Here is a 25,427-nt window from a genome sequence, read left to right as displayed (position 1 = left end):
ATGTTTTATATAAATATATTGAGACTTGGCCATCGCACTAAATAATTGAATTTACATGTGTTTTCAGGCGATTGAATTTACACGTGTTTTCAGCTAACCAATACATACTTAATCGCGTATTAAGTTTAAAATTTACCTCCGACGTTACGAGGACGGTGTTATTCCCGTGGTCTGAGAGGTCTTCTCTTATATTCTATCTCTTAATTTAAAACTTATTACTCGTAAGTCCCGTTTGTGTTAGGTATTTTTGGGTGCGGTGGGTCTAGTGTTATTTTGGCTGCGGTTTTCTGTAAGGTGAAGGTACTTCCCCAGTTGGGCTCTGCTCTAGATCTGGAATGACATCCACTGGCTGTGCCCTACCACACAGAGCGAGATGACATTCACAATGCCCATACCTCTCTTTTAATAATGTGTAGAAATCGTGAAAGTTTAAAACAGTGTCTTATGTCCTTGTAATAAGGTTTACAAATTTCACACTGAGGACGATGATAACTATATTAAAAAAATATTAGCTAGAACCCGTTCAATCGACGACAAACATTTCCTAAAAGTAGATATCTTTGCAATAGCGTTGGTAGTAAATCGAGTCTTTTGAGTCTAAATTTGAAGAACTCGACTCGTTTTTTCGAGATTCTGCGCTAAAAAAACTTCTGCGACGTTAAAGTTCACAGTCTAGTCCTTTATTGAGTCTTTTTCAAGCACAACTGAAAAGGACTGGAACCTGGCAAATAAAGATCCGTCAATAATTTGTAAGATTTATCAAAATCTACCTATGAATTTTACATGAAGACAATGTATTTTGATATTCTTGTAAATAAAATGAATGTTACCTAAAAATGTTTCTACAAAAGACTCGAGAGCCCCTAACAAGTTAAAAAGGACACGAGTTTCAACTTAATCATAAGAATCTATAAGACGCAGTCGAGTCTTTAATCAGAGTACCTACTCAGAGGACTCGAGTTAACTCGAGTTGGGTGGTTAAGTAAGACCAACGCTACTGTGGAGTAGTAATGGTCGTGGACCATCGGGCATGCGTAACATGGAGACTCTCCGAATCAGGTAACACTATCCAAAAAATCGCATAGCTGCGCGTCACGATTGAAAAAGGGCTATAAACGTCGTCTCAAGTGGGTGCCTTTATCAGCCCTTATCAGATTAGGTACCAGCCAGCGAGGATAATGAAATCATCGAAATTAATCATTTAAATGATAACTAGTGATTGTGCGGCGCCAGTCCCTTGTCAACAATAGTATAATAAACACATTTGGAGTAAAATCAATAAAGATATTTAGTTACGGAATATTCTTTGAACGCCTGTCTGATAGATACTTAGAAGAATATTTTGAACGCCTATCAATTAGAGACATATTGGGAGCAGTGAAATATTTTGAATTTCCAATAACGCATGTTTGAAGTGGAGAATGTCGTACTTTTAATTGGATAATATTTTTTAATTAAAGAAATAACTCTTAGACTGCTGTCGACGAATTACTGTGAGATAAATACAGTAAAGGAATAGAGTATGAGTGTGTTTAGATTGAATAGTTGTTGTTTCTGCATCAACCTCGATGTCGGCGCTAAGATTACTGGAATCGCATGCGTGGTGAGTACCTAAATATGTATATTGTCGAAGAATTGTATTATTATTTATTTATTTTATTTATTTATTGTTCGGAGAACCAACAGCTATAAATTGCACAATAGTTCTATATATAATTATCTAGAAGGTTTGTCCGCAGTTCCACATGTTGGATTAGGGTTTGTGGGATTGGGTACTGCATGTGCCATTGGGATGCATACGGTAGTCGAGCGGGTTGAATCATATAAATAAAATTGCTCGTATTCAGGTCCAGACAAGATCTAGCTTCCCATACAAAATGTTATCATAATCGAGCCAAAAATTAACATAATATTAATATTCATATGGACTCTTGGAGTTGCCGAGGCAATAACGACATGACGCTTTTTAAATTAAACAAACATTTAATAAACGGTTACATTCTTATAACAGTAGGTAATTAAGGACTGTGTTGTTAAGTGATATGAAACTATTTATCGTCCACTTGTCTTATCAATTATAATTTTTAAAATAAACGTGTTATAAATAGTGAGGTACCTGTAGCATTGTCTATAATGAGTAAAATGATTGGCCTCAGAAAATTAGAATTACCAAATATAGTATCATTGGTTTACGTTCGTTTGCATTTTTATCTTAACTAAACGATATCAAAGTATGCAGATAGGTTAGCAAGGTCGCTTGGTCTAAATCATTTCGTCGGGATTCACTTGTTCAATTTTCTGTGTTTGTCCAGCTATTTGCTGCAATGTCAGCGACGCTGTTCGCGGTGCCGGCGCTGCTGCTGCGGCTGCCACCAGCCACCATGTTGTTCTACAGCGTTGCTGCCGTCACTTCTGCACTACAGTTCATCAGTGGCTGTGCCATGGTCTGCGGACTGTTCCAAGTATGTTTAAACCATGTTTGTATCGATCAGCCACAAGATCCCTGCCTACGGGACATAGGCTTCCAGTCCTGTGCACTTGCACAGGTCTTATTAAGGACGCCCTTGTTTTGGCTCGTAATGCAGAGCTTGGAGCGTTTCCCTTGATCCAAAATGGTCGCCACTCTAGTACTTTTATGCCTTATAAGAAAGGGCTGTTCTTTGGGCTATGTGGCCCGCCCATTGCCACTTCATCAGTAATCCTACGAATGATGCTCCCGTATAAGTCATATGAATGAATGTTAATTTCAAAATTTACACTTAGTACTTATGATGAATTCAAACTTAACAATAATATTTCAGATCCGATCAGAGCGTATAAACGCGTCAGACCTTTAGAAATTATTGATAGCCACAATCATTAGTTATTACTGCTTAACTGTTTCTTACACTTGCCTTTTTTCGTTAAACTTACCGTTGAACTTTTGTTTCCAGAAGCGTCCCAGCCTCATGCAGCCATGGCTGCTCCTCACGTGGACAGTATGCGGCAGCCTGCTCCTGCTGTCCAGCGCGGGGACGGTCATGATGTACGTCAGCGGTGACGTCCGAGAGAGTTACGTCACCTCTATCTATTCCCTTTATTCCAGTGAGTACCTATTTCACTTAAAGTCCTATGTCGCCTAGGTGGGGTAGAGGGCGTACACAGTGCGTCGCCATCTCGTTCTGTCTTGGGTTGTGTGCTTCATCTGGGGCCATGATGCCCGATTGCCGTCAACTTGGATGCCACTGAGCGCCGCGCGCAGCCAGGAGTGTTTGGTACGAGCCTTGGGTTTGGCCTAGGGATGTGGTCGGGATGGGATCCCTTATACTTAGTGCCCTAGAAATGTATTGTGGCTCTGTTCTCGGTTTGTTGCTGTAAACTAACTAAGCTGACTTGCCTGATTTCTTCTGTCTCTACGTGTAGGTTTTAAGCGTCCAGATACATCGATCTTCTCTACCTAATTAGGCCCAATATCTTTCTAAACTACTGCCTGTCTATGCTAATTCAGGTGCCGAAAATCCAGAAAGCTCCCCTTGTTTAAAGTTACCCTACCGTATTTAATCATTATCATACCATCCGAATCTGATCGACAAGTATCGACAAGTTCAGTGATATCATAAGTCGGCTCCGAGGGGAGGAAATTATTTGCCACACCGTATCCGTATCGTTTAACTGCTTCGCCCATTTGAAGAGATTTGGAAGTGACATTATTTCTGAGGCGCATGATTTCTGATACTTAATAAAATAACTAAATATATTTTTTCCAGTGATTCTCCTGTACTTGGCAATAGTAATCCGAAGTCGGCGGGAGGAACTGCTGGATGAAATAAAGTGGGACTCGGGGAAGCGGCTCATGAGGCCTGCTGCAATCGAGAAGAATCTCTACGTGTAGGGGCTGAAGGTTCCAATTCTTTGGGAATCATCGAAGCTGGCTAGGATTCACTTCTTTCAGTCATTGGTCGATCAAGACTATGTACTTATAGGCTGAAGGAGAAATTTGGGATGAATAGAAATCGAGGTGGTAATACCTATAAGATAGATTAATATAAAAGCTTTGTTAAAATTGTTTGAATATATTTTATTGCTTTTGTTTTGATAGCTTAATTGCAACAAGTTACCGACTTCACTTTATCTAATAACTATGACATAATAATACCTGAAGGTCACACTTTTACCGTCTGTTATTGTATCGTGATCGTCACTTTCCAAGAAATAATACTCGTATGTAAGAGCGGGAGACGCATATGACACGATAGACAATAAAAGTGCAACCATCATGTTACCAGCTACCTACCATATAAGATGCGAACGGATCCGGTGACGGGCCCAAGCAAGAATGGTTTTCTCTTTTACGAAATATCAGAAGAATCAAAACATCGTTAAAAATATTAGACATGTAAAAAATACTTGGTCTCATATTGCCAAAAGTGTTCAATGTTTGATATTTATGATGTTGAATTATTTTTTTTCATTTCAAATATTATATTGTCTTAGGTTACCGGGATAGTTACTCATGAAATAAAACTATGGGAACGGATTATATCACGTATAATGAATTTATCGAAGGAGCGAGCGAAGCTACCCACGTACAAAAATAATAAAACAAAAACTATCCATTTTAAGGCTAGTTATACGCGATTCAAATATTGGTTACTGTGTTCTGATATTTCGTGAAACGGAAAACGACCCTTGCAAGAGTCTCCGGCCCTACGTCGCGGCTCCGACCGCAAGTGCCCATCGGCCATGTGGATCTAATAAGCCCTTTACAGCTTTTTATGACCTTCTCATATCAAGTAATGCAATTGCATAAAGTAGTTTTTACATGCACTGAAGCCTTATGACAACCGTATATACCACAAGTGCTAACCAAACTGCGTGTAAAATAGAGGCATGACACGAACATAAAATTACATAATTTAAAAGCTGCGCAACCCGGCACTCTCCCATTAACTAAGACAATGTGCGCGCGCGCACGCCGCCCGCCTGCTCGTCGGCCGGAAAATCGCCTTTTCTTCTATTCCTATTGCTGTTTTACATTAAGACCGTGTTTCAGAGTTGGACGAAGTTAACTCTGTGCAGACTTAGCAATTACAAAGTGTGGCAGTGTCAATGTAAACTTTATGTACATGTGTATGTTAAATTTTGATCGGAATTTGACGCTTTGCATTTCCGCATTCCATCGCTTGCCAAGTTGCAGGCTTAGGCTGGAGTTAGTTTAGATAAAACAATGTTTCTGTCTTCCGGCCGGAAAGCGTCAACTTTCGGCTCACTGCGCTTAAATATATAGTTGCCGCTTTCCGGTTCCGTAGGACAGAAAAATAGTAAACACACCTAAATAAGAATGCCACAGGTCACATGTTTGCTGACCTCAGCTTACATATGATCTGAGACATTTCTTATTTTACTGCCCTAGGTATATAAAACCCCTCTGCGTGCACGTACACATTACAGAAACGCACACAATAAATAACTTGACATCAACAGAAATTCATGTGCAATGTTTATGATTATTCATTATTAAATTGTAAAGGATCAGGATTAATCTAATTTTTCAGCAAAGTAAATAATGTTTCCGCAAACCCTTGCCGTCATTAAGAAAACGAGGCATAAGCCCCTTTTAGACGATTCAAGAACTTGCATGGAATATTTAATACATTGCTAACTACAAAACAATGACTTCAGTCGATCGACCAAATGCCGCAATGTAACGAAAATCGCATGCAGTTCTTGAATCGTCTAAATGGGGCTTTATAGATAAAAAAAATCGAATTGCACCTCCTCCTTTAAAAGTTTGATGTCAGTTAAAAAGCAGGGGTCTGGGGAGGGTCTTTACACTGGTTTACACGAGCACAAATCTCTTCAGCGGCGGGCGAGCAGGGACAACAGCACCCTTTTCTCGACGCACGGACGCAAGCAGGGTGACAATGGAGTTTATAAATATGACGTGTGGAAAAAGGCGTTTAGTTCATACGTGGCTGCATGATGGTGAGTCAGTTTTTATGTTAAGAGTTTAATTAGACGTAAAAATTAAACAGTAATTTTCCTACTTTGATTAGTATCATGTTTCCATACATTATATTTAATACTCTTCTACTTTAAGAGATCCCTCAAGGGGATAAGTTTGCCCTTGTTTCTGTGTCTGTCTGTATGTAGCCACTTGTTTTGTGTAAATAAAATATCGAATAGATACTTACTTCTCTGTAACAGTAAACAATATACACATATATTTACTACATATATTTACTGTAGGTATACCTAGTGGTAGGACTACAAATGGAAAAACAATTCATTCTTGAAATGACAAAAAATATTTCAAGTTACTTTGTTTTATTTATGTAGATACAGTAAATGAAAGGGTGAGTTAGGGAAATCGTTTTCTAAGAAATGACGAATAAAATTGATGACACAATTTGCTTTTACATGGTATGATAATTATTTTAGTAGAATTATTCCTTGATAAGAACCACTTGTAATTTACGTCATAGAATCTCGTAGAAATGATAACAAATCTTAAAATTATCACTAAGTTTTAGAATTGTAAATACACACCTAGGCATTATTGTTATCTAGGTAAGTACCTGCTCTATTATCTAGGTGAGTACCTAAAGTGTGTTCCGTATCTCATTTATAGAAATGTGTTTTTAGGGTTCCGTAGTCAACTAGGAACCCTTATAGTTTCGCCATGTCCGTCTGTCTGTCTGTCTGTCTGTCTGTCTGTCCGAGGCTTTGCTTACCCTACACTGAGCGTGGCCCGACATGCTCTTGGCCGGTTGTTTTTGTGTAATAACCAGTCTAATATCAAATAAATTGATAAGATGAATTTTCTAGAAAGTATAAAAAATATATTTTAGAGTGTTAGATAATAATGAGTAGAGACTATATGTATTATAACCTGCGTATTTTAACGATTGCGTACCCAAAGGCTGCACAGCGGAACCTAGCATAACATATAAACATACTCCTACCTAACAAAACCGGTCATGGGTCAGTTTAAAAAAATGTTAAACGTAAAATAAATAAATATTACTTAATGACAATTTTACAAAGATCAACCAAGTCCAACAGTACGGTCAATAAGGTTTGTGTTGTGGGTCTTAACTACTAGACGACGATATAGTATAATGTTATCACTATCAGTACCCCTAGTGTAAATTTAGTCGATAGCGAAACGTGACGTACGCGTTTGCGTTAAGTCTCATTTTGTATGGGTTTTTGAACAGCGCGCCAAGCGGGACGTTTTGGAAAGTCAAAAATCTCATACAAAATGACACTTAACGCAAACGCGTACGTCACGTTTCGCTGTCGAAAATATTTACACTAGGGGTACTGACCAGCATTAGGCATTAAGTCCGCCATTTGTACTTTTTTGTATTGTGCAATAAAGTTATATATACGGTGCTCACGAGGAACCAGAAAGATTTTAACCACGTACTTCTGAGCCCAAAAGACGGAAAAAATGTTATGAGTTTCACTAAATTTCGCCAAAAAAAATTTTTTTTTTGTTTCAAATTTTGAACGTATTTCTACATAAAAAGTTAATCTTATGGTAAAACTGGCACTGAAAATATTTTTTTTTGGTAAAACTAGTTCTTGCAAAGGTTACATGTCACTTTTTGACATCTATCAATAAGGATATTTAGAAGCATCATCGCGATCAAAAAGGCGTTTTGCACTAAATTACGATAAGAAGATGTTTTTTTACATTGGTATTAGGTAACTCTGAAACTAGGCGAAATCCAGAAAAGTTTATATGATATTTTAGTCTCTAAATGTGATCAGTAATACACTGTCCAAATCTTTTGGGTTCCTCGTGAGCACCGTGTATAAATAAGTACTGGTATAAATTAAATAGTATAGGACGTTATTAGAAAAATTTAATAAGTCCCATAGTAAGCTCATTAAGGCTTGTGTTGTGGGTTCTTAGACAACGATATATATATAATATAAATACGTAGAAAACACCCATGACACGCTCAAGAATAAATATTTATGTTCATCACACAAATGAATGCCCTTACCAGGATTTGAACTCGGACCGTCGGCTTCATAGGCAGGGTCACTACCCAAGTACCCACTAGGCCAGACCGGTCGTATACCTCCATAAAAACATTCATAACTCAGAAACAACTATTTGTGTCTAACACATAAATAAATGCCCTTACCATGACTCGAACGTTCGATTAGGCAGGGTCACTATTGACTAGGCCAGGAGGCTGTCAGAATATTCTGAACTCACAGAGCGCGAGCCCAATTCGCACTTGAACGGCATTTGCAAATTTGCATGTCGGATCTCATTAATACACACCTGAATCACTTTCATTATAAAACGGTAATAATTGAAATCCCAACTCATCCGTGATCGTGTGAAATAGTCTATTCCATTCTACGTCTATCGGACACGGAACTGTACCCTGTGCTGTTGAAAATAAAATTGAGTTTAGCTTGATGATGACGTCAGGTCGCGGTACATCAAGTCAAAGTGTGCTGTATCAATTCGTTCTGTTACATAATTATTATCATGTTAGAGTTGACACTACTTTTACTTACGTATTCATATTTTAATAGTTCATTATAAGTGAATTAAAATAATATTTTAAACAATAGTGCTATAGGTAGTAGAGAGCTTTTCAGTCGAGTACCGTGTTTAGGCAACGAAGCTTGCTGAGTTGCCTAAGTAAGATACGAGATTATATCATTATTGTATACAATACTTTTTCTACGAGTAATCTAAAATAATACTTTTTTTACTATAAACCCTAAATAATTAATGAAACTGGGTAAGTATCTCAGTAGACAAGAATGTAGATATAAACGCGCGACTCCGCGCCACCCCGCGCCCCGCGACCCTTCAGTCTTTTCTATGGGAGCGCGGCGGCAAGTGATTGATCAATTTTTTTAATAGTTGACTACAGCGTATCGAAGTAAATCTTATAGTTGAGGTGGAGCCCATACATCATACATGAAAGTTACGCAATTATAGTTTGGTTAACTCAACCAGTCATTCATTCATCAAGAATTCAATTCATACAGTCGAAGAGTAGAAGAAAATATTGTATAATGCGAGCATTAGAGAGGTTACACCATAATAACATGGGGGCCGCAGCTCTATGTTAGAATGATAGGGCAACTTATACTTTTCGTTACTATTATACTTGCATCTCGTTTGATATAAATTCGCGTTATAACGCCTAAGAGTAAAGGCGCGACCGCTTTTTCATACAAACGTAGTTCCCATTTTCCTCTCTGGACATAAACATTATAGAAAGCTGTAATTATATTTTTCTACTCGTCGACCAATACTAAATACTTCGACTAATAATAAAACTATACTCATTACTCTCCGGGTAATGGTTGCATGAGTAGAAATAACGAAAATAAATTAATTTAATTATTTTTATTTTAATAATTTAAAAAAGTGTAGTGCTACTTCACATACTTTAAGGCTCAAACACGCCAAGCACTCCTCCTTAGAAGTGATCGGAGGAATTAGTATTGTGTACCGGTCGCCGCGGAGACTGCTGGACCCTGGGGTAATGAGGCTCTGGAGTTTTTTAGGCGTTTACGGAAGAAGGGTAATGATCCCCGCTCTTGGTCTTCGCTGGTCAAACAGGTTTCCATCGCCATACAGCGGGTAGGGAGGATGGCCGTTAGTTTATAGATGTTTTTGACGAAGCCTGTTGCGGGATAAATTAGTTGTTTAGTGTTAATTTACAACAAGCTTGTGACGATGTTTGTGCTTTATTTTATTTTATTTTTATTACATACATGGAAAACCAACAGCTTTAAACATTTCTATAAGATACAATAGAAATACAGAGCCAATTACAGGTTCGCACTTATAAAAAATTAAATATAACAGAGATCAAATATAATAACAGTTCAGTTACAGCACAAGCCAAGGTTAGTGTGTACAGCAAGCTGCAGAACTGCATAGACACATGAGGAATGGAATTCATTCATAAAGTAGCCATACACCACCACCGACTGCACAAAACTTAACGAAAATACAAAATAAAATCTTACCTACGACACCCACGTACCTATGTAATTACATAGTATTAGTAAGCTTTAAACAATTTAGCAACTATTTGGTTCTCGTTTCACCACGGCAGCGTTCTCACGGCTCGTGCCGCTCTCACTCCGATATCACGCCTCATCATTGGGATCGCCGCCGTTATCATTACTCATCATTTTCATCGAAACGATCGTTTGTGGAAAGTTTCGGTGAAATAATTATGGAGGTGAGGTAACAGGTGGCTTCGATTATAGCGTGAAGCTTCAGACAAAGTTATATTCTGCAGGATGATTCATTAAAATGAGGCAGATAGAGAAAAAGTTAAAAACTAGGTAGGTATAAGCTACATTAATTTGTGTCCAATTTTTTTGGAGTTTGAATCTTTGGAACCGGGTCTTAGGAAGAGGCCAATTTTGCAAACAAATTAAAGAGGGTTTGAATGTCGGAAATGCGTCTGTAGTAAAACTTGTCTATTTTAACATTGGAGCATTTGCTTGTTCTATATATCCTTTCGAAAAATCAAGAGTTACCTACTACTCACACTTTTCGGGGTGTAGCCGAGAAAAAGGATGTATCAGGATGACATGCAACGAAATATGACGTCATCATTTTTAAACAGTTTAAGTTTCTGTCAGCGTTCTCTATAAACGATTGTCTCATTCTTAGACGTCGTGTACAGTCACGGACTTTATTTGTCGAGCCATTTAGGGTTTACTTTTCAAACCGTTAGTTTTTGATTATTAACTAAAACATCTTTAAATTTTAAACTATGTATTATTTTGATGTTGCAACTATTGTAACTATATATTTTTTGTATACAATTGACGATCTTTTTGTGAATTTATGCTCTTTTTATGGAAAAATGACATGTATATTTTCAATGAGAAATAAATATTATCTATCTATTGACCACCAAATTAGCATTGCTATTCATTTTATTGCTTAACCAAGCCACATCCCACTTCTAACTGGGTTTCAAAAAAAAACTAAAATTGATCCGTAGGTACTCTTTTATAGTAAATACCCCTATGGTACTGGTACTGTTACTATAGTTCAAGAAAGAAACAGTGTTTCTCGCAGTTTGAAAACCTTTTATTACTTATTAATCTGCCGCGACGTAAATAACAGACTTACAAACCAACAAGTCACTTAAGTATGCGCTTTCCTTTAAACAAGTTCACAATAAGACACCTGTCATAATTGCACTGGTATCTGGTGGTGGCCTGGCGGCAGACATGTCGACACCGGTCCAAAAACCAGGGAAGAATGCACGAGAGTTGCCACGATCGGTTCAGTTCCGATAACCTTAAGCACTGTCTTTGTTTCCATTGCTTCATCAAAATAAAAACAAATATCTCTAGTAATGTTTGTATGAGTTCTAAATTTCCTGCTACCTAAAGGTTGTCTGAAAGAGATCGCTTTTTAGCGATAAGACCGCCTTTTGTTACCTGGTTCTATTTTCCTTTAAAATTTATTTGAAGTTTTACACGTATGTAAAATGTATAATTGCTGGTGCAATAAAGAATATTTACTTACTTAATATTAGAAATGTATGTCTGTTTGTATATTACCTCTTCACGCTTAAACCGCTGTACCGATTTAGTTTAAACTTGTCAACTAATAGTTCACAAATTTCAACTAAACCTACCTACCTAATCCCGGGGCCTACCCCTATGTATGTGTGGTATGTCCTAACATAGGATAGTTTTTATCCCGGAATTCATCCTCTAAGAGGTTGAGAGTGTGTGGGGTGTTAGGGATGTAATTGATGCATCGCCTAAAACAGTAAGGTTTATAGACAGACATAATTTATTGGTTTGTCTACTATATCATGCATTTATTAATTACCTACCGATGTTTTGAAGTCCCTGTACGCGTGACAGACAAGAAGATGCCTAGCACCTTCCCTGTTTCGATCTGTAATTTACTATGTATTCTTTTATTTTCAATGGAACTAAAGGTCTGTTTGTTATCACTTAAGCTTATATATAATAATATGTGAGTGTTTGTTTCCTAAAAAAAAGGGTCACAATTTCAAACTTATTTCTACACATCTTATATATAGTGTTACGTATCTCAATCTATCCCAATCCCATGAACGTACTGGCCCTTCAACTCACTAAAACTATGTGTTATCACTTGGTTGGAGTTGGTTAAGGTTGTAAAATTTAAAGTGCAGATGTCGCTAGTAATGTTGGCACAGTTCTAATGGTTAAATTCGCGGTGAATGACGGATGGTCAGCTGGCGCAATTGGTAACGCGTTGGACCGGCAATCCTAAGATGTGGGTTCGAGTCCCACGTTGACCAGAGTTGATCATTGTTGATTTTTTCATTGTGATTGACATCTGTATATACAATTTATCGATGAACCCAATTGTTGTGTCCCAAAAAAAACAAAGTTATCTAACATTCTCACAGACTCCATGTAATTTTGAACTAAGAAAGTTCATCTCTTATCAAAATAAATGGATTTTATTGGTTGATTTAAATTATTTGATTTTGTCCTAAAGTTACGTATAGATGGCAGCACCAATCTCCTCCGCTATATCGTAATTCCGTAAGGAATTCGTATAGAAGGTGCAAGCATGTTTGCTCGCCCTTAGAGTTAGTCAAAGACGCCTAATCTTACTATGCTAAGATGGCATATAGTCGAGAAATTAGGACCGGTACCGTAATGACGGGGTGGCCTAGGGGTTCATGGCGTTAGCTCGGTTAGCTAAAGACGCAGGTTTAAATCTGGCCTTGGCCACTGCAGGGCTCCGTCACTTTTTATTTAATATATGACATCTATCAGTTTATAATTTTATTGAATTGTATGACAACTATACCCATAAACGCAATATTTCAGGGTCAAAATGGCAATTTCCTTGATCTTCCATGCATTTAGGACATACTATTTTATTTATTTATATCCATATCGTGTTAGTAACATACTAATACTTATTACTCAAATACACTATAAAACTTAAAACCTAAATCTAAAAATAAATAATACTAAACTTAAAATAAAATACTAAAAAATATCCCCCTGCGGCATGGTGCCGTAGATACTGGCAGCATTTCCTCGCTGTATTGCAAGACTAATTCTTTGAGCGAGGAAGCTGCCAGCTCTGCGGTCGCCGGTGACTTCTGCTAACCTTTTTGAAAGGTCCTTAAATAGTTTAAGGGCACTTGGACCCCACGGGCCAAGGGTCTCGACGCCAAAAGGTATGAAATTGTATTCGGCGCCGAGACCCCTATATTTAGTCATTTTTAAATTTTCGGCCGCTACTGCCGCCGCGCCGACCTTAGCAGATGTGCCGTGGAGATGAGACGGGGCTAGAGTGTCTACACAAGTGGCGTCCCATACCAGTACTATATAATTTATATATAGTTAGTAATGTGACTACTTAGAAACAAAACAAAATATTTTGTTAAAAATAATTTGATTTGTTCCAAAGGTAATATCGTGTCGGGTCCCACAGTGGGCTCACGCCGCGCACGCGCTGTGCTGTGATGCAACCACTTTCACCCAAATCAGTACAGTGCGCGCAACTCTCGGCCAGCAATTAGCTACGGAAGGGGCGTCGCTACTATCCTTAACTATAGTTTTTTTTACATAGCTTGAGTTCGGGGACCGCTGTCATCTCCATACAACTAAGTAATAACCTTAAAACGAAATTAAGTATTGAGATGACGGCTATCACCGTACCCAAGGTTGTTGAAAAATACTAACAATAAGAAGGTATAAAGGGCGGCAAAAGGGGCAAAATTGTGTTTACACACGTACTGTACTTTTATTATGATCTCCGCTAATTTACTATGAAATTAACTATCGATGAAATTAAACATTAATTTAAGTAAGCATACTGCCAAAATGATGACAATTTTATTGTTCCAGTTAATAATATGGACGGTGCTGCTCTCTAGTATATCATGCTACGGCGTCACAGAAACTCAGGAGGAACCCGACAACGTCACCACTCTCTACCCCGTCTCCAGAAACACCAGCGACCATGCCAACCAAACCGACTCTGTCAAGACAGCCACTTCTCTAGCTGAAACACTAAACAATGACAGCAACAAGACAGAGTCGAAGGAAGAACCAGTAATAGAAAAGCCAGCGAATGACAGTAAGGAATTCAAACCAAGTGTCCACTTCCAGGACTTCTTTGATGAAGATGATTTTGGAATTGTTCCGCTGCCGACGAAGCCGACGGTTGACGGGTTTTCGCCGCTGAAGAAGCCGCCTTCTGCTTTTATCGGGTAAGTTTTAGTAATTAGCGACATAACAGTTGACACCAAATATTGATCAGGTGAAAGCCTGAAATGCTCAACACAACTGTTTATTATTTTAATTCGAGAAAGCATTTATCCGTAGGAGACATGATTGTAAAAGCTTTTGAATTTAAGAGGATACGGAGGCTGAGATTTAAATATTTTAGGTGAATATATTCGTCTCGCTAACAGAAGCGGCTCCTAAAACTAGTGCGATAAGGACAACGCCAGGTTAGGTGAAAAATCCTGCGTAAAAATCTCAAAAAAACGATGTTTCGTACTCGACTATTTCCTCCTCCAAAACTTAACCAAATGTAACGAATATATATATATATATATATATTCAGAGGTTGTGCAATAAAGAGGATTTGTATTGTATTGTATTGTATATATATTTGTAAAAGTATTCGAGCATAGCAGATACTTTATGCGTGTTGTTCTATTTGCTACTGCTCACTGTACACCATTCACGTCATAAACAAAAAGTCACCAAGGTCATATTGGGCGCTAGCGACCTAATGTAAACCTTACTTGAAATTGTGAAGGTTACTTTGACAGCATACACCATAAAACTTATATGCGCTCACGGCGCTGTAGGCACGACTAGAGTTACAACGCCTTTCGGTGTTCTTGGCGTTCAAAAGGTTAGGTTAATACTGATTTTTAGACTTGATTCAAATTTACAGCTCACATAAAGACGCCTTCAAATCCATCAAAGCCAAGCCGCCGCTGGAGAGGTTCCCCTACAAGTTCGAGGACGCTATCTTGACGAGGGCTAAGCCAAGATGGCGGCCGAAAGAACTGGAGTCGAGGCCTACAGTTCCCATACCCGCGCAGGTAACAATAGGTCCAAAGACAACCACTAAATATGTATCGATCTAGGGTCGTTTAGGAATTGTTAAGATGTCCAGTTCCAGTAAACGCGCCGCGAGCGTTTGCTACAAATTACGCACTTTATGCTATATTTTTACGAATTTCGTAGTAAAATTAGAAGCGCCTGAATCCAACATCTGGACTGTTCAAATTTTTTGATGTAAAGCAAAGACTATAGTTAGTAGTCGAAAAAACATGTAATGAAGTCTATTAATTATCCTGTGCGCGTATTAAAGCTTTGATTATATATAATATTTTACTACTGTGAACACCCTCAGTTAGAAATGGACGGAAATTGGGTGACAGATTTGTTTGAGGTGGACCCTATGATTTTGACTATAAATGTACTGTGCAGGTTCCAGCAGGCGGCCTGTACAAGAAACCGGACGCATTTAAGGACAAGCCAAGCATTGATGATGATGAAGACTTCGGGCTGACGTTTCACGATGAGAAGGAGAATTTAGTTAAAAAACGGTGAGTTAAATACAAAGTAACTCATTGTCATTTGGGAATATTGATGTGCCGACAGAAAATATCATAATTGTAAAGATTTCCACGGGGAAAATGTTTGGAAAAGGTTTCATATTCAGAAAACTTCCTTTGTCCCTTGTAAAATTTTCCTAACGTAGAGATATTTTCAGATATGGTCGTTTTATTTGGACGGAGGATGAATAGGGCACGTGTACCTAGTGTCTTAAATATACCGGGCAGTGTCAGTTGACAAAGCGATGTTTAGCTTACAAGAGTTATCGTCGTCTTTCTAATACCTACTATTTAAGGTACCTAACCTGAATAATTAAATACGCACGTTTATTTATTGTAAGCAATTTTTGAGAAACGTAGGTTCCTTAAATCACTTTCTCTTTCATTAACGTAAAACAGGCCCTCCTTTTTCCGACGAGATGTTAATGAATCATTGTTCCGGTATGCCGGACGTGATTCCACCCAGTCTGTCGTAGTCCGGATGAGACACGCATTTTACCGCGGATGTGTCTGAGATTGCTCTTCATTTCCAATCAGCTACTATTAATTGTTCCGATATTGTTGGCCAAGGCACTGCCCTGGTCTGTCGTAACTCGTAGCATCCGGAAGGTATACCTGATGTAGGAGACGTTTCTTTTCTAGTCAGTATCTTTCAGATATTAATATGCTTTGTGTTGTCCCATTCTTATGGAACAAACACTACGAGTGTTCCGCGGGTACTATGTATTTTTCTATCAGTATGATATTATAGTTATTCTGTTGTCCGGTATGTCAGAGAGGGCTCCAGCCAGTCTGTCGTAGTCCGTGCCGTGGGCCTCTGGGCCATTTTCCAATCATGTCGGACATGGCACCAGCCAGTCTACCGCAGCGTCCGTAAGGTGTGTCCGAGATAGAGACCCTTTTCTATTCAGTGTGTTGTTAACCTGTTATTATTCACCGTTCCGGTATTTACGGACGGCACCGAACGTCTAGTTCAGAAAACAGCTGCATGCCACAGGTGTCTAAGGATGCTGTATTGCAAGAAAGGTCGGAGATACTATGTATAGGTCATGACTGTCAAGAGCTTTCGTAATTGCGTCATCAGTCATCACTTTATTTATGTAAATTCAAAGTTTATTAAAGTATTTATTTTAGTTTATATGTCGGTATAGTATGGGAAACGCCTATTATACTTTAATTGTTGAGCCATTTAGGGTTTACTTTACATTGGACATTTCCTTTGTACTTCTTATTAATTATCTACATAAATATAACAATAGCAAACTTGAATAAAATGAAATTATGACTACTTACATTCTGATCATCGCTTTATATTGCAACAAATTCGTTGGATTGCAATAAACTACGAAACCTAATAGCAAGATACTCCCAGTTACACAGTAAGAGCGGAATCTAATATTATTTTAAATGCCAAGAGACTAAAGAAAGTAGATGAAGTAGTTAAAGCGACTCAATCCCGCTTGTAATCGTAATGGGTACATAAAATAATTCAAAGTTTCATTGCCTAATAGACGGATGTAATAAATGCCGATGAATAATGTAATAAGCTTACCGTCATGTTGGACAAGTAGCCATTTTAGGCGTGCATAAATAACCGTGACCTATGTACTAATAGAAACTTTCTTGACTGACTATAGGTAGACCTTATGTATTTGGAATAAGGTTTATTGTTGGTCAACATTGTGGACGATGGTATGCATTATCTAACCATCCACTTGACTCGCCCTCTTGAATGATGGGAATAGAATTTGTCTTCTGAATATGGCGAACCTTTTGTATCAAGTGATTTATTTTTTGTGGTTTTAGGTACCTTGTGTGCTAATGGGACCTAGATAATTATCTAGATTTTGGACGATTTATTGTAACTAGCTGCGTAAAGCTTTATCTTTTACTTATTTATATATGTTTTGACTTTGAAATACTTACATTATAAAAAATGGTTCAAGTTGATGATACCTTAATAAATAATTAAATATTGTTTTCGGAGATAAGATGAGAATTCCTGAGCGCCCACCGCCAGCATCGAAAAATCGAAAATCGTTATCTGACCCTCTGATGCTCGAATAACAAGCTGCCTATAGAGATATTTCGATGGATGGCGGTAGGCCCTCAGATTTTAGGGAAATTCAGTCTTGACCGATTTGTGGAGCCACGCCATTCTGTCGCCAGAATAATGTTTAGTTTACGAAATGTTTAAATTAAGGTATATGTAATGTGGACCTTGTTACCTGACTAAAAGTAAAAAAAATATCCTGTCTTATTTTTCAGTGCAAATCCGTGGAAGAGTCTCCTGCATCTCCTGACGGCATTCATCCCCGTGGGGCTCATCATCTCCGCCCTCACTCCTAACGTCGTCACCATACACAGCACCGGCCCCGGCGGGCCGGGACTCGGACCGGGACTCGGACCGGGTCACGGGCCGGGAATGGGGCCAGGAATTAGGCCAATGGGTCCGGGAGTTTCTGGCATTGAACCGTAAGTCTTATCGACTGAGCTTTTGTATAAATAGTTGACCATCTTCTAAATCCATCACTGGGTCGGTGCCGGTGGCGCCCACAAATTGTCTAATGCCATCATCGTTGCTGCTGCCTGCGACTGGCAGTTCCTCGGGTCGAAGGTCAGGCCTCAAGCTAGTGGGCTTTTAGCATTGACCAGTGGCATGGCATCCGGGCCGAAAGTTTTTTTCTGGTCTGTGAAGTACAACCGAGGCTTGAACCCACGAGTCCACCACACACATGTGAAAGGATAATCCCGCACACTCCAAAAATAGTTTTTATATGAACAAATTTGTCTCGCCGCGTCCAGTATGGCAGTAATCTTTAGTTCAACATCAGAACATTCAGTACGCAGCTCCCTCTGCATGCACCGAGCAAATCCTGCACTCGTTCGTCAATCTGTAGATGCACATATTGAGATGCTGTAGTACCTATAAGTATTACCGGAAAGTTTCCAAAATAACGCAATACTGCACGTTGAAAAATTTCGGAAACTTCTCATATGTATGGAATCGAAATTTTCCGTTTCCAAAATGAAAGTTTATTTTAATTTCTTGTGAAATTTTCCTGTATTTTCCGAGAACTTATTTACCTTTTTTGAAACTTTCCGCAACTTGCACATCTGTAAGCCTAAGCGGTACGTACCTACGTGTAAGCCGTGGGAGGGTAAATGCCAATGAAGGTTGATCCCACGGCAAAAAGCCAAAGTGGGCGTCACAACATTACAAATCCTCTTTAATCAATTTCATTATCTTATCTTTAAGTCATTTAGTACTCATCATAATTGACAATATATTATTTTCTCACACAACTCGAACCCCTTGCTTACCAACTTTACGTAACGCTCGTGACCAAAACGTGACGCATAATGACACTGGCGGCACGACACAAACGCAAACGCAACCATACCATCGCGTGCGCATCTACATCCGCGTCCACTCTCCACGTCCAAACGTCGTAGCGGACAACCTTCTACACACACTAACAGTCCTTTTGATCGGTCTTTTCACAGTCGGGGATTAAAAGTCGTATAAGACAACATTTTACGTAAACAGTTCTTTTGCGAGCAATTTTGATTGTCCATTCACTCGCGATCGCGATGCGATTCTTTAATTGTTAATCCTCACGCCACCGCGCCAGCTTAGAGCGGTTTCACACTGTCCGATTCGATATCGGATATCAGATACCCCACCAGAGATCACAAAGAAGTATAATTTAAAATGTGCCTTTTTTATATATTTTTTTCAATTTTATTCGGTTATTATTATTAAAATAAAGCGTTAATACAAAAATAAAATGTCTTTATTGTCTAACGATTTTTTCTCCATGGCACATCCGACATCCGATGTCGGATCGGATAATGAGGGAAAACGCTCTAAGTCCGACGAAAAAGTGTATCCGATATCAGTACGGCAAAAAAAACTAAATACTTAGTTAACTAATACGCAGTTTTTTTAGTTATAAAACGAAATAGTTCAAGTATTTGTAATCGGTAATCAGCTTGCCGTGTCTGTGTCTATCAGTCCGTTATTGTTTTTCTGTTTTTTTTTTTGTAAAGAAAGTTAAAATATTTGGAATAATTACATTATATATTGCATTAGTTACGCTTACGATATCCCTTACCTACTTAGCACATAATGAAGGCAAAAAACTTCTACTATTTTAAATTTGAGAACAAATCGATTAGGTACACGATTTAAGTAAAGTAATAATAGTATAACCCTTTAACGGGCAAAACTGAAATAAATCCTCAGTTCAAGCCTCATCGTCAATGAATACGTCCTAAAAATTCTGTAAACGTAAACAATACAAAAATAGATGATGATATAGCCTTATAGGTGGTCTTTTTTGAAACCTTTGCCCTAAAAAGTGTGAAAGATATTTTTTCGGCGTTAAGTTATGTGATTTGTTCATATCATAACAAATTGTAGTCGTATTATGGATGGCATGTGATCAAAGAAGTGTCACCTTTTAACGCCACGCGGTTTAAAGAGCTGTCTCTTTCATTAGCGCGCTGTCACGTAGACAAATACGAGCATATATCCGCACTGAAAAGCCGCCGCCGCCGCCACCGCTAGTGTCATTATTTTGTATTTTGTCAAACCCCTCATACCATCAAATGGCCTATGTGGCATATTTGTGGTTGTGGTGTGCTGTGGTTCATTGCTTTGATATTATCTGATTGTTTATTCATGAGCTTTATCTTAAAAGTGAAGGTAGCCTCAAACCTTCACGAAGAGAGCACCCTCCCATCTTAAAGTCATCGGCAACGCATTTGCAGCCAACCAGGGGGCCTCGCCAAGATGGTAATCGTATATAGTTCGTGTCATCCTTGATGACGCGCAGATTAGTCAAATCTAACCTTTAATAACATGACATTACGAATTAAGATACGCGTCTTCGTGAATGACACGATCTGTATCGACAAAATGACAGATTGTAGCATCTGTCATTTTGTCGATATGGAAGTCACGCGAATATTTCCATTTTAACTTCCGATTAGCGTTTATATTAACGATTGTCATATCTTGGCTAGGCCCGCTGGTGTTGCGGGTGTCCATGGGCGACGGTTATCGCTTACCAGCGGGCGATTCGTCTGCTCGTTTGCCTCCTTTATCATAAAAATATATGTTTATTAACTTACGCTAATTAATAAATAAACAATCAGATAACACGATGATCCGGACAGGAGGTGTGTGCAGTACCCGCTGGTAAAGGGTCTCTTGATTATTCAAAAACTGATGAGAAAGTTGCATTTTAACCCCATGTGGGGCAAAGTAATCTGATGCAAACCTTAAGTTGTGTCCCTATGTTGCCTGCTAGAATTTACTTTTAAATGATAAAATAATTAATAACGTTAATTTGGTTTTGATTTTGTTTGATATGTTACAGTTAGTATTTTTCTTGTGTTGCTGTTGGTGTGGTGAAAATTTTTGTATTACACTCGGTGGCAAAATTTCTTTAACCCTTGTAAAAGTATGAACTTTGAATGTTCGCAACGCTCAAGATTCCACTTTTCAAACCACTCGCTACGCTCGTGGTTCAATTTTGGGATCTTTCGCTTGCTCAGGTATCAATATTAGCACGAGCGGTTTAAACAACAACTTTGCCCCCTTGTAAAACAATAGTTATTTGTGCAACAAGAGAGGAAAGTTAGTTTTTCTTGCGAGTGTTGATTTTGAGTCCCGAGTAAGCGAAAGATTGTATAATTGAGTCACGAGCGAAGCGAGTGATTCTAAATTAGAATCTTGAGCGTAGCGAGGGACACAAAAACACGAGATGTAAAATAACTATGCTCTCGTGTGACACATACAACTTTTCATCCCAGTAGTGAGAACATATAAAAGGTTTTAAAAAAATTACATTCAGTAAAGTTTTCAATCCTGTATTCATGGCCTTCACTAAATTAAAAAGCTTCTTTGTCTCACTCCCTGGAGTGACGAAAGTAGGCTTGTTCGAGTTGCTGAGGTGAAAATAACTATTTACTGACATCCGAAAGAGCGCTTGAGGTCTACTCGCAGAGCATAAGTTAGAATATTGAGGAAAGAGTTTAGAACAATATTGTACATATGAATAGTAGTATTACAGTGAAATATCTTGAAGGCTGAGCGCACGGAGGATATCCTGTTTGAGCGGGCCGACGGCGGCGCACGCGCACATTGCACAACGAGAAAGCCGGATGCAGGACTTATATCTACGGCTGTACTGTCAGCATCAAAAGTAACAGGTCATACTACGCGTCTAAAGTACCTATCAAACTATCTACCACTCTCAAACAGTTTATTAATAATTTTTAAGAAAAAAAAACCGACTTCAATGAGTGAGACCGGTGAAAGAACGATTAATGTTGATTTTGGATTTCATACAATGAAATTAAAAAGACAGCGTCCTACGCCTAATTATGTAGAAAAGGAGGTAACATGTTTCTTTTTGTCACTGCACCCACCTTGACACATTTCAGGTTTGCCCTATGGTTGACTGGTAAGATACCCGCAATATCGGAACTATTCAACCATCGTCGCAGCATCTTCATCATCAGCAGTTCCACTTCATCAAATGTCAGTTCTACAAATGTAAATACTTGATTTGTTGATGAAAATACTAAGATCACTATATATATGCCTTTAATATTTGAGGAGTTCCCTCGATTCCTCATGGACCCCATCAGAACTCGAACTTGACAAAAATTTGTCTTGAAAATCTAATTTGCTTAACAAGCACAGCGAAGAGGACAAATCACCAAACGTGTACTATGCGTCGTTGAAGAGTTCCATTCTGATCATCATCAGCAGTTCCAATTCATCAAATGTCACTTTTTTAAATGTAAACGCTTGATTTGTTAAAGAAAATACAAAAATCACCATATGTATCCCTTTCACATTTGAAGAGTTCCCTCGATTCCTCATGGATCCCATGATTAGAACTGAGTTTTGACAAAAACGGGACCGGGATGATGTAGTCGGACTTTAGGCTCTTTACAAAGGTCTCGAGAAATCCCCGATAGACATTCAAATAAGATTATACAGTCAGCAATAAGTGTGCCGGCAATTTTTTGACAGTAACTTGTCACTTGTTGCAGCCTGCCTCCACGACTGTTCCGCCGCTCGGACGAGGTGCTGGACCCCCTCCACCCACCAGCAACCACCCCCCTACCAGCAATCAGCGAGCCGTGTCGAAGACGGCTGCTTTGTGAGCTGCATTCGGAAAAGAACTACCACAGCCAACCGAGGTATTAACACACTTTTATTACTTCACTAGTTACCACACAAATAAAAAACCGGCCAAGAGCATGTCGGGCCACGCTCAGTGTAGGGTTCCGTAGTTACTCTTCCGTCACAATAAGCTAAACTGGAGCTTAAAGTATAGTAAATTGTTAACCAAGGGATGAAACGGTACCTTTCACCCGAGTTAAACAAATAGGCAAATTTGCATAATCAGTACCTAATTAAAGTAAGTCTTTTTACTATGAAGGGGAAACTTTTTGCGAAAACTTAAAAACAGCTAAACAAATTCACCCTCAATTTACGTGTACGGAGTTACTTACCTTAAAAAAAAATAGATTTTATTGTACGACTTTGTCAGCTTTATTGATTTATATATCCATGCCAAATTTCAGCTTTCTAGCACTAACGACCACGGAGCAAAGCCTCGGACAGACAGACAGACAGACAGACAAACAGACAGACAGACAGACAGCCAGACAGACGGACATGGCGAAACTATAAGGGTTCCTAGTTGACTACGGAACCCTAAAAACAGCACGAAGGGTTCCGTACCATTACGAAAAAGACGGCAAAAAAATCATATTTGTTGCATGGGGCCCACATTATTTTCTTCTGTTTTAGTTAGATCATCTGTGAAAATTTCAACTGTCTCAATTATTTCAACTGTCACACCTGTCTGTGTGAACTGTTTCGTCTGTCTGTCTGTCACCAGGCAGACAGACAGTGAAGTCTTAGTAATAGGGTCTCGTTTTACCCTTTGGGTACGGAACCCTAAAAACGGACAACGAACGTCTGCGGGAAATTCTTACACGAACGCGTTTTTCATACAAATCTGACATCGGAATGGGTATCGCCGTGGTCGGGTAGCCTGGAGGCCCAGGGTTTTATCCGTGTAAGCTTAAGCCGCCGGTCGCACTGCCGAACGCAGATTCGAATCCGATCTGCGCCATTGGAGAAATTGGCCACTTTTTCTTTTTATATGACATCTATTTCAGTTTACAAAAGTAAATTATTTATTGTCAAATTCATCACCACCATTAATCACCAATAAACCAAGCACAAATTTTAAATGGCTTCAAGGACACACCTTCCAGAGAGCCTCTCCCGAATCTCTCTCTATCAAAGTCTGCCTCGTTTATCAACTAGTTGCGTTAGACTGAACTAGCACCATTCTTAGTGCTCGTAAGGCCCGTGCTTAGATATATGCAAATGCTTATGCCCCGTTCACACCTATTCTAGTAGCATTCCAGTCGAGTAATCGAAACCAGTGCTGGACTGAATCGTACCGTTTACATTAATTCCAGTCATTTTCATCATCTAGTGAATTTATGGAGACTCTTAAGTACCAAAATCAACAATACATGTTCACTACTTAACGTTTAATCCAGCACTGGATTGGCTCTCTCTCTACACTATTCCAGCATCAGGTAGCACTGGATTGGGCGAACTGGAATAAAAAATAGACCAACAATCCAGTCACTGGACTGGAATGCTCACTGGAATAATTGTGAACGGGGCATTGGTGAAATTTCGAGTTCATACTCGTACGTGCCAATTAGGAAATTTTGTTTTATTTTATTTAAATGTTTTGTTTGCAGTGGTCCTCGGCGCGGGCGCGCGTGCCACAAGCTGCCCTGCAACGACACGGATGCGCTTGCGCAGACTCTGCACTGGCTGCTACACAGACCCCCAGACCGACCGGACCCCAACAGATTCAATTGACCGCCGTTTTTCTGATGTCCGTCAAAGCTAATACTGATGTGTGGTTTGAATTGCAAAATTTCTGAAACTTGTCATATTTTTGTATAGCAATGGAAATTTTCCGTTTCCAAAAAGAAAGTCTCCTTTGTTTTCTGTAATAACCCGTGAAGTTTTCCGATTTTTTGGAACCGCGAATTTGCACCGGAATTAACGTAACAAAGTGTACGAACGCCACTATCTTAAACGTCATGTTTTCATAGTAGCTAATTTGACGTCTATAGTCCGAGTGACATGACATAGTGTGGCGATACCATTATAAACGTTATGTTTTCATTTTATAGCCACAGTGACATAACAAAGTGTGGCAATGCTATTGTACATGTGTAAATGTTTTCATAGTAATTTGACGTTTATAGTAAAAGTAATATAATATATTTATGGTGGCACTGCGACACTCTGCGACTGCAAAGTCTGTGTGGAATTAGATTGGCTGAACTCTCTCTGTTTTGCTTGGCTTTGCGATAACGATAACATTTTATTTCGATCAGTGTAAGCTAAAGGAAATAAATATTTTTGTTTTTGTTATTACTTACGTACTCCAATTCATTCCTTACAGTGTAACCACCCCAACCCTATATTCATAAAACTTGGCAACCACTTACAGACCGCTGCTGTCTTGTCCATTTCCAACAAACAGATAGAGGCAAACAATTATCAACGGTTTAACAAATGTTTATGAACAACGCCATATGAATATGAGAGGCATAGCTAAGCATGGTCAGGTGCAAGTACAGCTGCCCCCTCCTAGAGCTCAAACGTTACATACAACGTATGCCCCTCTGCAGCGTCTGCCCCCCCCCCCCCCCCCTAGGCCTCCGTCGATATCAACTTGCCCCCCC

At 38.9% G+C, this 25,427-nt stretch overlaps 2 protein-coding genes and 1 non-coding gene across 3 annotated transcripts; all 3 read left to right on the top strand.

Moving 5' to 3' along the window:
• The first annotated feature begins 2,060 nt into the window (after positions 1 to 2,060).
• LOC133525490 (uncharacterized) lies at positions 2,061 to 4,069 on the top strand. Its single transcript, XM_061861749.1, has 3 exons — positions 2,061 to 2,462; positions 2,934 to 3,084; positions 3,747 to 4,069. Exons 1-3 carry the CDS (start codon positions 2,325 to 2,327, stop codon positions 3,869 to 3,871), a joined length of 414 nt encoding a protein of 137 aa, XP_061717733.1. The 5' UTR covers positions 2,061 to 2,324; the 3' UTR covers positions 3,872 to 4,069.
• Positions 4,070 to 5,801: 1,732 nt separating this feature from the next.
• On the top strand, positions 5,802 to 25,116 carry LOC133525489 (uncharacterized). Its single transcript, XM_061861748.1, has 7 exons — positions 5,802 to 5,964; positions 13,876 to 14,240; positions 14,939 to 15,089; positions 15,481 to 15,599; positions 17,877 to 18,083; positions 22,683 to 22,832; positions 24,426 to 25,116. Exons 1-7 carry the CDS (start codon positions 5,959 to 5,961, stop codon positions 24,547 to 24,549), a joined length of 1,122 nt encoding a protein of 373 aa, XP_061717732.1. The 5' UTR covers positions 5,802 to 5,958; the 3' UTR covers positions 24,550 to 25,116.
• Positions 12,231 to 12,302, top strand: Trnaa-ggc (transfer RNA alanine (anticodon GGC)). Its single transcript has one exon. It is a non-coding gene; the product is annotated as a tRNA-Ala (tRNA).
• Positions 25,117 to 25,427: the final 311 nt, after the last annotated feature.

This window comes from Cydia pomonella, chromosome 15 (genome assembly GCF_033807575.1).
Source record: "Cydia pomonella isolate Wapato2018A chromosome 15, ilCydPomo1, whole genome shotgun sequence".
In the NCBI taxonomy this organism is placed as follows: Eukaryota; Metazoa; Arthropoda; class Insecta; order Lepidoptera; family Tortricidae; genus Cydia; species Cydia pomonella.
This window is presented reverse-complemented; position numbering and strand designations above follow the sequence as displayed.

What these genes read in the sequence shown, in the direction of transcription:
- LOC133525490 (XM_061861749.1), top strand. Translation starts at nt 2,325, where the DNA reads ATGTCAGCGACGCTGTTCGCGGTGCCGGCGCTGCTGCTGCGGCTGCCA. An exon ending in TGGTCTGCGGACTGTTCCAA is followed by an intron (nt 2,463 to 2,933) that starts GTATGTTTAAAC and finishes TTTTGTTTCCAG; the next exon opens with AAGCGTCCCAGCCTCATGCA. An exon ending in TATCTATTCCCTTTATTCCA is followed by an intron (nt 3,085 to 3,746) that starts GTGAGTACCTAT and finishes TATTTTTTCCAG; the next exon opens with TGATTCTCCTGTACTTGGCA.
- LOC133525489 (XM_061861748.1), top strand. An exon ending in GGAGTTTCTGGCATTGAACC is followed by an intron (nt 18,084 to 22,682) that starts GTAAGTCTTATC and finishes CACTTGTTGCAG; the next exon opens with CCTGCCTCCACGACTGTTCC. An exon ending in AACTACCACAGCCAACCGAG is followed by an intron (nt 22,833 to 24,425) that starts GTATTAACACAC and finishes TTTTGTTTGCAG; the next exon opens with TGGTCCTCGGCGCGGGCGCG.